At 36.5% G+C, this 17,290-nt stretch overlaps 2 protein-coding genes across 3 annotated transcripts; both read right to left on the bottom strand.

The window, feature by feature from the left end:
• Positions 1 to 1,544: 1,544 nt before the first annotated feature.
• LOC100252079 (protein DETOXIFICATION 40) lies at positions 1,545 to 6,990 on the bottom strand. Its single transcript, XM_002273991.5, has 7 exons — positions 6,570 to 6,990; positions 5,845 to 6,476; positions 4,901 to 4,957; positions 4,503 to 4,741; positions 3,787 to 3,905; positions 3,476 to 3,562; positions 1,545 to 1,892 (listed from the first exon to the last, which is right to left on the bottom strand). Exons 1-7 carry the CDS (start codon positions 6,885 to 6,887, stop codon positions 1,830 to 1,832), a joined length of 1,515 nt encoding a protein of 504 aa, XP_002274027.3. The 5' UTR covers positions 6,888 to 6,990; the 3' UTR covers positions 1,545 to 1,829.
• Positions 6,991 to 8,077: 1,087 nt separating this feature from the next.
• LOC100255582 (uncharacterized GPI-anchored protein At1g61900) lies at positions 8,078 to 15,553 on the bottom strand. 2 transcript variants are annotated; one of them, XM_010657104.3, is made up of 8 exons: positions 15,132 to 15,553; positions 13,677 to 13,859; positions 12,973 to 13,578; positions 12,175 to 12,420; positions 12,019 to 12,030; positions 10,662 to 10,805; positions 10,462 to 10,506; positions 8,078 to 8,580 (listed from the first exon to the last, which is right to left on the bottom strand). In XM_010657104.3, exons 1-8 carry the CDS (start codon positions 15,193 to 15,195, stop codon positions 8,510 to 8,512), a joined length of 1,371 nt encoding a protein of 456 aa, XP_010655406.2. In that variant the 5' UTR covers positions 15,196 to 15,553; the 3' UTR covers positions 8,078 to 8,509. The 2 variants fall into 2 exon arrangements, with proteins under 2 accessions (XP_010655406.2, XP_059596115.1); XM_059740132.1 differs by lacking the exon at positions 8,078 to 8,580 and having other exon boundaries at positions 10,194 to 10,506.
• Between the last annotated feature and the right edge of the window lie 1,737 nt (positions 15,554 to 17,290).

The following is a 17,290-nucleotide window of genomic DNA, read 5'->3' as shown; positions in this document are numbered from 1 at the left end:
GTATCTCCACTGCATTTCCCATCCCAAGATGCACACACGAACATAGAATTCATCATACAAACCTGTTAAACTGAATAGATATTGCCCACTCCATCATCATATATACAAATTGTTTAAACCGTACCAATCTTGTCTATTCTAAGCCCAAACCGCCCTGGGCGGAGGCGGCCAGCTCAAGGTTGCCAAGATGGCCACAGAAGATCTGAGTAGAGAGGGATGTTGAAAGGAAAGGAAGTTGACTCAACACTTCCCATCATTAACTACTAATTAATCTCCTATTTTATTATCATCAAACATTGATTGATTTGGGAGTAATTTACATATCCCAAAGTCCACTTCCCCACTTGATAGGAATTTAAATTTGGCTTGTTGGCCCAAAGCATGGCTCGAGCATGTCCAAAACCTTCAAGCCAAAGCCCAACCTAACCGGCCTGCATCTATCGACCTAATTAGCTCCACATGATTCCAACCTAATGCCTCCAGGGCTATGCTTTGACTAATTAATTTTAAGAATCTGAACCCAACCCATGGGTTAGCCAAGCATTTAAAAAAAAAAAATTATAAATATTATACAAGTTTACACTGGACGGTAATTCCAAAAAACATTTTCAGTCTAATAAATGTTTTTGAAAAAATATCATATGTTTAACAAATTTACAAAAACTCTTTTAAAAATTTTAAAAAGCATTTATAGTATTTTATAAAAAAAAAACATTTAAAGCACGTTTAGTAATTTTTTTAGAAAGTATTTTTAATATTTATAATATTTGAAATTTAAAAATTTTTACGTATTCAAAAAGTTAGAAACACTTCGTAAAATTACTGTTAAACGTACATTTAGAGTGTATTTTGGAGTGATTTTAAAAAGTGTTTTTCGCGTTTTTTAACACTTGAATCATAAATATTTTCAAGTATTAAAAATATTAAAAACGTTTTTTAAAATTACTATCAAATGGACTCTTATAGTGTGTTTGACAATGATTCTTAAAAGCGTTTTTAAAATTTTTATTACTTGAAATTTTTTTATTATTTAAATATTAAAAATACTAGAAATATTTTCTAAAATTACTGTTAAACACATTTTTAAACTCATTTGATAATGGTTTTAGAAAACAATTTTAATATTTTTAATATTTAAAATTTTTAATTATTCAAATGTTTAAAAAACTCAAAACGTTATAATCACTATTAAAATCACTTTTAATATACGATTCTTTTAAAAGTATTTCTTGATAGCACAGTTGGACTAAAACCATTTCAAACGGGAACACTCCCAGAGACACTCTAACAAACAATTGAAAGTGAGCCCCACCGAGATAAATAGCTAATAAGCCTCACCCAAGATATAATTCCCGCAATAAATGAAGTGGGGCACCATGACGAGGGTTACTCACACACCAACAAAAGATGTGGAGGCCACCTATCCTTGGAAAACAACCTCTCCAATTGAGATGTTTGGATTCCACTTAATTAGTTTTAATTCTCATACTTATTTAATCCAAATTCTGTTCAAGCTTACCATCTAGGATCGACGCATGCATGGATTAAACAAAATTCTGAATGGATTTATTAATAAAAAATCTGATGGGAGAAATCATGGGGATGTGGAGGAGGACTAGACATGGTTCTTGATGGGGCTGGACCATAGCATATATTTTGCTAAAGCGTGGCACTCTTTGAAATGGTCATCCAAAGGAGAAGACGTCAGGGTTGGCATCAGCAAACTTTGTGGTATATGGCTTAGGATTTTGCGCCGAAGACCAAATCCCATGCATATTTGGCAGCTAGTAACGAAGAGCTAGTCTGCAACCCATGTGAAAACAACTGCTTCAGTCCAAGGATGCCGAGTTGTTGGTGTCCCACGTCTCCAAACGGCTCTTGGCTTTCTCCACCTGAAAAATTATTCAAAATGTTGCTCAGAATCCAGTGTATGCTTCCTTGGTCTGCATGCACTTTGTTAATTAAGAATTTCTCAGTCTTGATTGATATAACAACCAAGTTGATCCCAAGAGGTTAAACTTTTCAAGTAAGAGATTCATGATGTATGCCAAACTAGCTAACATTCGTCACGAGTGATCTCATACCGATACTTCGAGGGATAAGTTATAAGTCATAATCTTAATTAACTAGAATTCAAATGCTACATTAAGTTATTAAATTAATCAAAAACTTAATACATGTTTGGATATATTTCATATTTTTTATTTTTAAGGAAATGAAAATTTTAAAATTTTGAAATGAGTTTTCAAGAAAATAAGGTAAATTGTTGTTTTTAATATTAGAGTTCTTATATTTTTCTTAATAAAAATTTTTGTTTTTTATGTTAGCCCTTAGTTTTGGCACCACATGAGAAATATAAAAATATATAAACTCAAATATGAAAAATAATTTTTTTGATCTATTCCCAACAGAGATTTTATACACTTAAGTGGAATGGAAAAGTTCTTAAAACGTTCTTTATATTTTTAATTATTTATTTTAATAATTTATAAAAAAAAATTAAAATACTTAAAAGTATCTCAAATTTACTCTTAAAAATAATATATTAATTTCAAAACAAATTCTAAAAAATATCAAACATGTTTTTTAAGTTATAAATATGTTTTTTATTCCAAAAATAGACCTTCATTAGATTTCATCCTTGAAGATCTTATTAGTTAGAAAGGAAAATTTTAAACAGTGCTTTGATAATAAAAAATGTAAAATTAAAATTAAAAAAAAATACTAATATAGAAGTGTACTCTCCAACAAAAAGAGATACGAAAGAGGTATGTCATGAAATGATACTCTACTCTAACCTATTGTATAAATTTATTTTCATTTATTAACTAAAACGGTAAAACCATCTTAAAGTGAGAGAGAGAGAGAGAGAGAGAGAGAGAGAGACAAAGAGAGATAGAGATAGAGAGAGAGACTAAGAGAGATAGAGATAGAGAGAGAGACTAAGAGAGATAGAGAGAGAGAGACAAAGAGAGATAAAGAGAGAGAGACAAAGAGAGATAGAGAGAGAGAGAGACAAAGAGAGATAGAGATAGAGAGAGAGACTAAGAGAGATAGAGATAAAGAGAGAGAGAGAGAGCCACTGTGTAATGCTTCCCTCTTGTTTGTGTGTGATAGGTGATGGTATGCGGTGCACTCAGCTCTAACTACCATTACTCGATTCTTTTAACTACCTCTTGAGAACTGCCCTTCTCCTCTGGTGCCAAGATCAAGTCAGAGCCCGCATATCCATGTTCCCATTTTATTAAATTCACCACACTATATATGTTTTCCCACAGGCCTCACTTCTTGTCACAGTAGCATTAATGCCTGGAAACTGTTCAAATCCCATGCATTAATGCTTACCTCTCTATTTTCCTTTCTTTTTAGTTTTCCTCTTTGTTTAATGTTTGCCCTAATCCTACTCACCCATTTTACCATAAATCAACTTCTTGTTACAGTACTGGTTTTAAGGTCTAGAATGGTTGAAATTTACCTCTTTGTTCCAGTCTGTTCTATAAGTCACCCACAAAAGGATTAGGGTCTGCATGACTGTGCCCCCTATCATTCCACTCCATATTCCCTGCACAAAACCATGTACATATAACCCATTTTATTATATGATTAATCTTCCCAATTATTCAATTAATCTTGTCAAGATTGAATTGGAAAGAGACAAACATCAATCTTTTTTCTATGCATGAAATGAGTATGCCCACCAACTAAGATCATGCCGGCTGATAATTATAATTAATATAGTCTAAGTACAGAAAGAAACGACAATGAAGAGAATAATTAATTAATTACCTTTACGCCGAGATCAAACTTAAACCCTAGAAGTGCACCCAATGGGATACCAACCACGTAGTAGCAGCCCACGTTTACATACGCGACAAATGCTTGCCACCCGCACCCCACAGCAACTCCTTCATTTGCAATTTATGGGTAAATATAATTACATGTTGGACTGGAGAACATAATCATTCCATAGTTTACAATGATTTATGGTACATGTGTTCAATCAGAGAGAGATGTTTAACAACTAATTTTCTTGGCTGCAGTTGTCTGAACTGGTAGGTTTTTTGTTGGTATGATTTGTTTTATTATGATGGCCTTTTCCCTTGAAAGAACAGAAAGAAATGACTATCGTGACTTAGGCAGCTAGTGGACTGTTAGTTCTTATAGTTGATTTGTTCTATGATAGAATTGAACCTGGACTACTTTTTGAAGGGTAGGTCGTTTTCTGAAAAATTACACAACGTGTCATTATTGGAGCTGGAATGTATAACTGAGCATGTCGGGGAATTAGAACTTGGATCAAGGATAAGCTCCATTTCACCTTTTCAACCTACCATTGATTAATAGCATCCATTGAATCATGGAAGTTAGTTGCACCATCTATTCAAATTTCACTTCTAGTTTGCATACCCACCAGTGAAATTTGATGAGCAATATTAACATTTAGAACTGGGTGTTAAACATATTCATGGATTTTCTTTTACCAAAGTAGAAGAAACCCTTACCAGATAAGACGGGCTGAATGCCATTGAGAACGATGGAGACGGCGAGGAAGGGAGCGAGGTCTGAAACTGCATCCGCAACGGTTGTGCCACTAGTGAACACATAGCTCACAACATGCCGCAGCAGCATCACAAGGATGGCCAAAAACACGGCTATGATAAAGGAGGTTGAAGTCACTACGAAAACAGCAAATGAAGCCGATTTGGGATGTCCAGCCCCAATCTCATTGCTGACCCTTACACTATCATCAAATGAACAATAAACCCTAGCTTAACTAAAAGGTATAGAAATTAATCAAATCCACACATTGTACCAAAAACCCGAATTACTAATAGTATTGAATATCTCATTTACTATTTGAGTCTGACTCCAATCTTAAGTTTTTAACATATAAACCAACCTTGCTGCTGCATTGAAACCCACTGCAATCATGAACACCCATCCAGAGATCGTCATACTGCACATGGAAACCGATATATAGCTTAATTAATAAACCATAAAGATACATGTATTGCTCTCTATATATGCCTGGATTTTGCCCACCATCTATAATAATTATCACATCAACTGTGGTCAGGATCTTAGGAAATGCTTCTATGTTAAATTCTAGCAAGTCCCATGTCTATAAATTTAAGCTTTTGATATCTATCATTGTTTAGTCTCATCAGCGTGATAGTTTCTGAATTTTGTGTACAAAAATGTGGACATGATTCATGACAGTTTGGGACCCTTTCTCGGAGTTCCTGAGCTAGGGTGGTCCAAGAAACTACGTACAGCAGTCTTTTGATGTGATCTTATTGCTGCGGTACAGTGGGTCAACCCCGGAAGCTGGTACTAGTCTATTTTCTGAGATAGATCTAGCCAGTATTCGACACACTTACGTAAATGCCAGTATTTCACTCACTTAAGTAAATATTGAGAAATGTTGGTTTTTTTTAGAAATGGAAATCATTTTCGCTTTGTCTTTCTCTGAGCAAATGAGAAGGCAAGTCTACATGGACCAAAGAGGCCAAGCCAAAGGGAAATTGACTAGAAAATTGCTAGCAGAATCAAGTTCACATATTTTGGAGAAGATTAAAACTTGACTGGCAGTTGGAGCTAGGGGTGCTTGTAAGCCCATCTCACCAAGTTATTGGGTCTCTCTACTTTCGATAAATCTAAAGATTTCATGTGGGTCTAATGTGATGTTTTGGTTTCTGATCAACTAACCTACAAGAGAATGAATGGAAATAGGGCTTGCCAGCAGTCATTATGCCTAGCTCTTTTTGGTTTCTTCATATTCTTCTTACAAGTAGAACTAATACAAATGAACAATAAACAAACAGATAACTTTTGTCATCTTACCAGATGGAAAGAGAATCCAGAGCAATCTCAGCATTCTCCAGCAACCCAGCAATCAGGACCAGTATCTGATAGTACCAAGTCTCAAGGCAGAGCATCACTGCAGATGCAGTGGATAATTTCAAAAACTCCCATAGCCCTGAGAAGGCTTGGAGACTAAACCCAGTCCAAGTATACTTACACCTATCACTCACCAATATGTATACAAACTGAGCCACCACTATGATCCACCAAGACAAACTCAATACCAGTGATGCCCCTAACAGCCCCAGACCCAACTTGTATATGGCCAGCCAGCTCAGTAAGAGGTGGACACAGAGGGTAGCTGCTGAGATGTAGGCACTTGGGAACACAATGCTTTGTGCTTGCAAGAACTTTTGTATTGGAAAATTGGTAGCATACGCGAATATTTGTGGGATTAGACCATACACGAAAATTGCAGCTGCTGAGGCTATCTCTGTTGATTCACCCAGTAAGAGGAGTAGATCCTTAGAGAATATGTAGATTATTGTAAGTGGGATACCGGTTGCGGTGAGGAGGATGGTCGATCTTTGTAGATATACTCCTAGCATGTCAAACTTGTGGGCACCATAGGCTTGTCCACACAGTGTCTCCACTGCACTTCCCATCCCAAGCTGCACAAACACAAACATAGAAACATATGTAGTATAAAAAACTGTTTCATATTTGTAAAAGAGACAGAGAAGAAGATGATGGTTACCACTTACCATTAGTCCATAGGAAAAAATTTGGATTCCATTGTTGCCAAGGGCAGAGGCTGCAAGCTCAAGATTGCCCAGATGGCCACAGAAGATTTGGGTGGACATGGATGTAACGTTGTTGAGCAAGTAGACAACAACTGCCGGGCCTGCAAGCCTGAAGAGGATGTTTAGTTCAATCAAAGTAGCTGATCCAATACGCCGGGAATACGACAAGTCGGTGTTGGATAGTACTTCTTCAAGCTCTGAACTCACCGGCTCCGGCGAGGATGAGTATTGTTTGGGGAGTAGGATTGGCTGAGCGAGCTCCTCTTGTGTTGACTCCATGCTTTTTCTCTTGGAGAGACAATGACTCTTGCCGGTATGCTATCTTCAAATGGTCCTTCCCTGTGTGTACAGGATTCACAGAAGGCAGCAAGTGGCCATTAGTGGTATGTGCCGTCGCTATATATATCCTCATCTCTCCTTTTCTTATTTACTTGGTTAATTATACAGTCAACAAGTGTTCAATAGGGTATTAAAACTAATGGATCAATTTTAGTATAATGTACTCGAACAATGAATGAGCCCAACCCTGTCCAGCATAAGCCACTGAAATCACAGGACTGGCTTTTCTTTTTGTTTATCATGTGGGCCATACAAACAGCCGCCGCTAGCGCTGCAACTTTACAGGATGGATTAGGTGGGTGATTAAGCAAAAGTTAAATTCAATTCGGCTTCTAATTATAAGTTTGGATTAAGTACTATTAATTAGATTAGACTTGGATGAATCGGACCATATGACTCAAAATTCACTTTTTAAAAAGCTCTTGTTGATAAATTTTAAAACTTTAAAAATCTAAGAAAAAAAAACCTAAATCAATATTACTTATTATATAAGATAATATAAATTATAAATATTATAAAAATATTAAATCGGGTTCAATTAAACTCGGATAGTCCAAACTTTGAAGCAAGTCAAACCCAAATTGAATTCCAAAAAAGCTTATAACCCAAACACAATCCCAATACTGAAAATAATTATCTACCCCTATCAAACATCGGGTTGGGCATGGACTACAGTTGCACCCCAACATAGGGTGCGGGCTTGATTTGGGTCTTGGGTGGTGTAATGTCCAAAAACTAACCCCTTTGCTTGGAGACTGGTTTAACAGAAAAATTCCCAAAAGATAACACGGATTCTCGTTCTCGAGTGATGAATTTTGTCCACTTCACTTGATACCAAATTTCATATTCTCATCGACATGAATGGTTCGTGTTGCCTCAAATTCAATTCTTGTCTAATAGTGAAGTTCGTCCAGGTGAGGTTCAAGCACAGGTTTTGGCAATGAAGAGTGAAGATCAGAACAGGGTTAATGATAAACTAGAGACCAAAAGGATATTTAAGAGATATGGAGACATTGCTGAGAAGACCACACGAGAATAACATCACTGAAGGTCACTTGCATGAATGTTTCCACACAAAGGCCTAGACAGTGGTCACTATCTGCTGCTTGAAATGATAATAGAAGAGAGAATGAGAGAGTCTTAAACCACTGGATTTTCAGAAATTTAGCCATAATGCAGGCACCAGTTCATACCAGAAGACGAAAAACCAAAATACTTACAACCCGGCTGCTTTCTTTAGCACTCCAAATTTACAATTTGATTATAAAGTAGTGATAGTTACAATATTGAACCTCCTTCCTCACTTTTCTGATATTACTTACAAAATTTTTTATTACAACAGCATGCAAGAATCATGAATTGATATTTGATCCGAAACACAGACTTGGATTCACCTCATGTTGAGATAGATAGACTTGAACAGATATGGGGGAGACCTGGTTGAAGATATAAGCTTCTTTGACATAGTCTTCATCCAATTTTCCTAGTTCTAAAAGAAGTGGTAGGTTTTGTATGAGAGGAAAAGCTTCTTCTGCTTTCTGCTCAATGTGAAGAAAACAAAATTACAGGAGCATCATGAGAACCATAGAGGAGGTAAAGAGCAGCCGTGGCATTATATCTTCACTGTAAAGACCTGCAAATCAAGAGATTGTAAAGTTATGGGGAGGGCATGATTCACTAAAATTTATAATTAATCGTTGCTAGGTTTCTTGGTACGAAGTAAAGAAATTAGAGAGATGTAATGACACCCAATATAGCCTGCAACAGTATCTTAGAAAGACTCAGAACTGTTGACTCGATTATAAGATAATTCACTGTCTATTAAACTCAAGATAAACCTAAATCTGAGTGGCATGGATGTTCGTGTCAAAAGTTAGTTAGAATAAGTAAGAATGTCCACCTCAAGCTTGTTGAGACTATGGTAGAGAAGGCAACCCTCACTCAGTGACAACCTCCCCAGCACAGCAAAAAATCCTAAAGTGGGCATCTAGACAGCTCAAATTTCAGCCTCTTCACTTTTATCGGTTGGGAAGAATGAATCATTCCCTATGCCCCCCCCGCCCCCCCCCCCCCCCCCCCTCTTTCCATTCTTTCCATCTTTTCAAGAAACCATGGCAAGGATCAACCTCTGTAATCAAGTTAAATGCAGTGACAAACTCAAATTATATGCACAGAAGGTAACAATAACTTCAAATGAACCTGGTACAAAGAAAAAATGGTTACCAGACTCTGTACTTTGTAGAAGTGCACATACAGCAAGCTGATACTGTCCACATTCCTTTAAATGTGTGGAAGCTTATCCTATTTCAACTTGCATATGGTTAAGATAAGTTATCTGCCTATGAATAGGACATTACAAACTGCACCAGTTAGCTAGTTTAGTTCATCACCAATCAAGGGTTCCACTGATTGCATTTTTTTGCTATCATTCATATTATGTGTCAGTTAAGAACTCTTCCACTGCCAACACAGGTGCACAAGGCACTGCTTATGATGTATCCCTTAATACCATCCTTTAGCCCCTCCTGGATAACTGATTCAGGAGTATCTGATAAAAGGACCAGTACACTTTCATTCCCACCTCATGGCCTTCCTATTTTTATCTCATATGTTCTCAAGACAAAATTAAACACACACATAGCTCTGGGCTCTACTTTGAGGCTCAAAGTCTTATGATTGAGTAAAACATATAAAGGTTTATATCATGTCTAGATAATGTCCATTCAGTCAAATCCCTCAGCCATTTCTTAGTGGCTGCCTGCATGTTGGTTTTTCTATAGGGGATCATTTGGAACGTTATAATGTGATAAGAATTATTTATCCTTGGCAAGCCACTTTGGACAATCATAAATCAATACATCCTATGCCAAGCAAGTTCCCTGAACCACCTTTACATTCACTTCTCACCTTCCTGCAATTGAGCTCTTTACATAGAGATATTAAACATTGCTTCGGTCTCCTCCTCCCACAGCAACGAGGTTTCCCTTTCTCCTCATTTCAAGCAAAATCCAGAATAGGAGACCAGTTATGGATTTCAAACATGCTCTTTTACTGTTTCAAAGAAAAGGAATCTCCATATATATGAGAAGTTGCAAATTTTCATGAAGACAGTACCTAGAAGGGTTTAACTCACGTATTACATTCAAGTTTACCATGACTAAAGAGTTTGAGGGGGTTCCCTGTGATATTTTATTGTCAAAAAAGACTCTTAACCTCATTTGTAGCTCTTTTTTTCTTGCTTCTGATTGACGTACATCTTGTACATTTTTCATTCTCAATACAAATGTTTGTACTTTATTTAACAAAAAAATGAAAATCATAAGTCTATGTCTTATCCATAAACTTGGAATCTATAGATTACTGTATTATATATGCCGCTTGGCCACAATTGATATAAATGTCATAATCATTCCACTGAAACCAATGCCCTGAGCCTAATTTTCCTTAGCATCAAGGCAAGATAGAACACACGAAAAAGCGAATGATAATACATGCAAGAAATAGCCTTGCTTACCACTTTGAGCAGATGCGACTGCAGGAAGTGCAGGAATTTTGACAGCTGCAATTCAACAAGTTCAGACATAAATCAAGAAGAAATGTGACAGGAAAGAAGGAAATAATCACTTTCTTTAGCAAAGAGTAGTTTTGCTCATAGAAGAAAAGGTAACAACAGGAACCTCATCTAAACGAACAAAAGTTACAGATAAGCCATACTTTTATTGCATGATGAAGCTGGTAATTGAGATGAAGAAGGCCAAGGAGCTGGAATGTTGTCATTCAGATCACAAATGAAACTTATCCCTGAAGACTTGTCCAATGTTGCATCTGAAGGCAAGCTTGGCAAAAGGCATCCAGACTCTATTTCAAAAACAAATGGAGTAGAGCAGGTTAAATGCAATCCAATCAAAGAGGCAAGAGAGCATTACAAGAGGAAAGTTTTTTTTTTTTTTTTTATCAGAAACAACACTGTAATATTATAAATAAAGATTTAAAAGGTACAAAGGAAGGATAAGAAATCCTCCCAAAACAAAGAACTATACAATTGGAACCTCCAAAATACTAAGTAAACCTATACATCATATGGAAAGTACACAAAACTACGTCTCCCTGCTAGCCCACACCATTACAAGAGGAAAGTTTCACAAACTGCTAACACTAGTTTTTTTTTTAAAAAGAAAAAAATAGGCAAAGATCAAACATATTAATGGTGTCTGACAAAAGTATACACAGTATATATAAAAGCGCCAAAAGGTCAACCAAAGCTAAGGGATAAACAAAAAACAAACCTTACTTAGAGCCCAACCAATCAATAAAGTCCAACATGGACAAAGAGCTAACTCCTATATACACCCTAAACTGCCATTTTTTTCTTGAATTATTATCTTTTGTTTATGATCTAGACCAGTGTTAACAAACTGCTAACACTGGTCTAGATTATTTAAAATATATATATACCAATTCAAACTTTTAAAATAAATTTAAAATATACATACACATACACACCCACAACAACACTAATGGTTTATTTAGCATGCCAAATATGGAGGTTCTCAATAATGTATATACTCAAAGTTGAAAAGTTGGTTCAATGTGGCTAAAAGGGTCTCTCAATTTCTCTTTTTTTTTAAAAAATACAAAGAAAATTCTCATCTAGAATCCAACTAAATGGACAAAAAAACAAAAAATATTTGAGCATGCAATTCAATGAAATCCAACCCAACAAGGTTTACTAATGCCTGGTTCGGGAGCATGGGAATCCCTGGCATTGGCATTAAAAATAGAGAATAGCACTGTGTTCACATAAATTTTCCAGTCAAAAATAGCAACAATGCTCAGAATAAAATGGTCTAGCAGGTACACAAACTCTTTTTTTTTTATAGACAAAAGCTTGTATTAAGAAGCGCCAAAAAAAAAAGGGGGCGCACCCAACGTACACAGGCAGTATACACAAAAAAAAAACAACCCAAGCAGGTACACAAACTCTTAGAAGGAAATATTAGGCAGACACCCATTTGTAAATTGAAGAGTTATTTAATGAAAGTTTGAGAATAAAAATGAATTACAGTGTTACCTTGTCCAACGGCTGCTTTCAAATCGTTGACCCCAAAAATCAACCAAAATTGCAAGACAACCAAAAAAATTCATGCATTAGTATTGAAATTAATTTTTGTGATGGAAAGGAACTTTCTAATTTACACATCAAAGGGCCATTTAGAAACAAACTAACCTTGGAGAGAGAAATCCTTGAGGGTAATTCGACAGAGGTTATAAATATTTCTCGTAATATTTGCCTTCTGTAACTTCATTCCAAGTGATGCAGCACAGTCCAAAGCTTGCAAGTTGGTTATCAAACTCTGCTTTTGCAAATGAGACACATACCTATCCATAGAACTACAGCATGCCGTCTGGTTGCTTGTCCCATTTCCACAGCCCTTTGCAACATGTCTTGTGTCAGGAAAAACCAGAGGACAAACTGTAACAGATTACAGAGAAAACAAATTAAAAAAGATAGGATCAATGAGGTCACATGAAGGGCTCGGCATCACTAATTAAGATAGAAAAAGTGCTAAATAGTGGGTACACATAAACTAGCACACAAAAGCATTTTCTCAAAGAAGCTAGGAAATATAACTCCCAATAGATAAAGCAGGTAGGATCTACCAATGCCACCCTACGCATCCATTGCCCACCGATAGGGCTATTGAGTTACAGGCAACAGGTCCACATAGAGGATATCGTCATTATAGAACAGGCACAATTAGAGCACAAAAGAGAAAAAACTATGCAATGCTCAGCATCCTTACACATTCACATTATTCTAAACCATCCACATAGATACTTAGACCCTTTTTGTTGCCCCTTTTATTCCAGGTTTAGGATATTCATCTGATAGAACCCTACAAAAATATTCCAGAATCCCCTCCTACACAGTAGGTCTTATCCCTTATGGCTCTTCAAAAAGCCCCAACCATTAATTTATGAACTCTTAGTCAGACCGTTTTTCTCTTATTTGCTCCAAGCTCACCTTTATTAACATTACAATTAGATAGTCCTCTAAGAACACCCTTGGCTCGGCCAGGACTGAGTTTACTTGCCAACCATCGCAGTACAATATTTTTACAGTCATCAACTCTAGTTGAGTGTTCAGGCAGCGCATGGGGTGGATCCACACTCAAAAGCTCATAAGCTTTCAGTGCAATTTTTCTAGCTGCTTCTAATATGGCATTCTGACATATTTGATTACAGCATTCTTTCACAAGATCAATTTGTTCACATGCAGAAAGCAGCTTAGTAGAATCCACAATGCTCTCGAACTCATTAACATCTTTGACTGGGCAAGAGCCTTCAGTGAGGCTTGATGGATGAATTGAGCATATCTGATGAAGTTTATCACTGGCACCCTGACTCACTAAAATTTGCTCAACATCCGAGAGGCAGTGCTTTGCCAGCGTCCCATTCAAAGCGAGAAGATTGGTGTCTTTGCTGGATTGGCCAATGAGAATGTGTAGTGTAGCTTTCAACTGCGGACAGCATATTACATTAGCCAGAACTGAAGCAAATACAGCCCAGCAATCAATTGATGTCATGCTGATCATACTTTCACCAGCAGAGAAGTTTAAACTACAAAGTCCTGCAAGAAAGAAGCAGCAAGAATTGCAAAATGTGATGGCACTTGTCAACTCAACTGTCTCTGAGAATCCCAATTCCACAATAATGTGTAAACCAAACCTGATAATTTTGGGATAGTGCTATTTGTTGTGAATGGTGTCAGCGGTGAAGGAGCAAGAAGAGGAAGAAATGGCTGTGGAGCACCACTTGGGGAGATCTCAGGTAAAAAGGCATCTGAGCTTTTTTCCATTAATACAGAACCTTTCATATAACTTGGCAGGCTGCAATGGGATTCATGAAGACCTGTACCAGAGGCATGAATTGTGACAAAATGATCCAATAGATTACAAATTTATAACATATATCTTTCCAAAACCTGTCATTCAAGGTTTCCACTACATCATCACATAAACAATCCAAAGCTTCTGTTTTAAGCTCACTTCAAGTAATGCACACAAAAAATTATTACAGGCATGTGAATAAAAAAAGGAAGCAAATATAATCTACACACACAAGAGCATCAACTACAACTATATAAGCATGGGTACAATATTTTCAACTCAATATTCACCAGTTCAATAGTTTTTTTTTTTTCCATATCATCAGATATCAACAAAAAAATAAAAGGGAGGATAATTGACTCAGCATGTCTGAAACAGAAGAAATCAGTCCACAAAATTCTAAGCCTTTGAGCAATGACCAAGCGAAAGAAACAACAATCAAACACACATAGTTTATGTTAAACAGATCCATTTGGATGGAAGGAAAACAGGGGGGGGGGGGGGGGGGGGGGGGGGGGGGGGGGGGGGCGGGGCGCCCGGGGGGGGGGGGAGATGGGGGAGGAATGCATTTGTTGTATGGTACTAGGAAGCAACAAATTGAGTTATTAAGTGGTAGCCTTGCATTACAACAATAGAAACCATACTGTTAAAAGTATCCCTTTCTACAAGAGGGGGAAAAGGCATAAACAGAGCATGTACTGACACAAAAGAAGAAAAATACAAGATAGATGTTCTCATCCCATGAAACTGCTAGCTAATTGTGGTTCGGTTGAGGCAAATGCACGCAGTGGAAGACAAGTCTGCATACAATGTTTAGTCTAGAACATTCCATCAAATCCAGAACTACTTAAAAGAGGAATTTTGAACTCAAAACCCTAAAACAAGCCTAGCATAGAAGAATGCCACATTATGCTGAACATGAAATGCAAAACTAAAGAAACATTAAACAAATGGGTGAAAGAAGCACTGTACAGTACACACCGAAAGTGAAAGTAATAAAAAGGTATCAACAATGGAGGAGAAGGAGATGCAAAATAAATTACACATTCAACAAGCCAAATCCAACGAAATATAAACTAAAACCAAATCCCACCATGAAAAATCAACCACAAACTCCACACAAGTGATTAAAATCCCAACAAACCCACAATACAACACAAAAGTGATCAAAACCCCAGTTAATTTCATCCAAAAACAAAGCAATTTCTCAACAGCCCAACAGGCAGAACTTCCAGATCATGCAAAAGTAAACCAAACCCAGCAAGAAACAACCATGTAAGAGATGAATACTCACAGAGAAACAGAACCAACAGAAACACACTGAGCACACTGAAATTGCTACACACCCCGTCTCTCATGCCTGCACTTCTATCACTCCGCCAATGCACACCCAAATACACCCAAAGTTCCCACAAAAAATGTACCCAAAAAAAACCCAGAAAAATTAACAAGTATTAGGCTTTGAAATTGAGGAAATGGTGGGTGTCTGAGAGGAAAGAAGCGTGGTGCAGAGAGAGATAGAGAGTTCATACGCCATGAATGAGGGTTCTAAGAGTGTGGGGTCAAAGCGGTATCAGTAACAGCTGTCCATATGTGAGGAGTGAGGACCCCACCAACAAAGCTAGGAGAGAGAACAAGGATTATAACTCCACTCCAGCATTTACACCCATCAATCCTCTGCACCAGAGTGGTTGTGATCTGTACTCCAGAACTTTTTCTGTGATCGAGACTTTTTTAGCGGTCTGATTAAGATCCTCCGACTGAAACTTGAGTCACGTGCGAGTGCCAGGCGTGTGAGTGGGCACGTGGCCGACATTTGTGCTGATTGTATGAATGGTTGGTGCCTTGTGCGGTGGGATTTACTTTTCTGGTTCTGGTTTGGGCATTTAAGATAGGCAGTGATGACCCACTTATGTCGACTACCTCCTCTTTGCATGCAAATTGGGCTGGGCCCAAATAAGAAAAGCCCAACCCATTTCAATTTTCGCCTAGTTTAACTTATTTCACCTATACATAAATAATTTTAATTTTATAAAAATTATAAATTAGTATTCTTTTTTCCTATAATATATTTTAAAATAAACTTTCCTTATCTTTTTAATATTAAAATACATAAAATAAAATAAAAATAAAAATAAACAATTTTTCTTTTTCTTTTCAAATGCCATATTTTGAAAAAAAAAAAAAAACTACTTTGAAAAATAAGTTGAAAAGAGCCCTATAATTTACACGTGGTTTATGATATGAGTCAAATTGGCCCCAAATTCCAATGAAAGACCCACATTGATATGATATGAAGTGACATTAATACAATAAAGATATGTTGGTAGCTTAGATTAAATTCTTTATTGAAGAACAATGATTAGTGTGAGCATTATTATATGAAGGCTAAAAAAGAAAGAATCTTAAGACATGTTTATGGGTATCAAGTGGCCAACCCCACATCTTACCTTCGACAATAAGCATTGGAAACAAAGAGGATTGTGAATTCAAAATCAAAGTAGGAAAAGCTTGAGTGGTAGGAGCATCACCTTTCACTCACAAAGGGGAGAAGGATGTAACATACTATGATGATATAATGCCAAAAGAAGCACAAACTCACTAAAGCCTCTTGTTTGAATCAAAAAGAAAGAAAGTTGAGAAAGGGGTTTTCTCATTCAACAACTTAATTTTGACTCAAATAGTTAAAGAGGGTTGTGAATTAATTCATCTTTCTCATCTTATTTTTCTCTAAAGTTTGTTTGGAATCCTGTCATCATAATTCGTGTTCTTTTTTTGGTTGTTGGATTTTTCTAGAGACCTTTTAAGATTCTATTTTGAAGAGTGTAATTCTCAATTTATTCTAATTAAAAAAGAAAGAAAAAAAATTAAAGACGTGTTTGGAAATTATCCTCAAAAGGGTTTTTTTTTTTAAAATTATAAAATAAATTTTTTAAATTATTATTGAGTTTTTAAATACGATTTTATTTCTAAAACTAATTTAATTATTATTGAGAAAAATTATTTTTGAAATTCTAAGAATCAATCTTGCCATGGCTTAATGTCTCTGCATGCCTCAATGTCTTTGCATGCCACCAAGTTGTTTTAATGATAATGATGCATGTCTCAATGTTTCCGGCATGAGTTGGATCTAAATTGATGAAGTCAAGACACTGTTGATGTTGCCATTTGCTCTCTGAACTTGAAAGCTTTTGTTTCCCCTGTACTCATTTTCTCCCCCACAAAAAAAGTCAAAAAGTGGTTCGCCTGCTTCCATTATGTACTTGTGGGTGCACATGAGCAAGCAAGATGAGCAGCGTGGAGTCCCCACAAATCATTCATCTGCCATCTGATTTTTTCACGGTGATTTAATTTTCCAGGAAAATTTGGCTTTCATTGAGCAAACCATTGAAGTCTCCTGTCAAGAGAAATGTAAAAGGCAAGAAATGTATATGGGAGGTGTAAGTGTGAAAA

Source organism: Vitis vinifera, chromosome 10, assembly GCF_030704535.1.
Source record: "Vitis vinifera cultivar Pinot Noir 40024 chromosome 10, ASM3070453v1".
Lineage (NCBI taxonomy): Eukaryota > Viridiplantae > Streptophyta > Magnoliopsida > Vitales > Vitaceae > Vitis > Vitis vinifera.
Note: the sequence above shows the minus strand (reverse complement) of the source record. Positions and strands in the feature narration are given on the sequence as shown.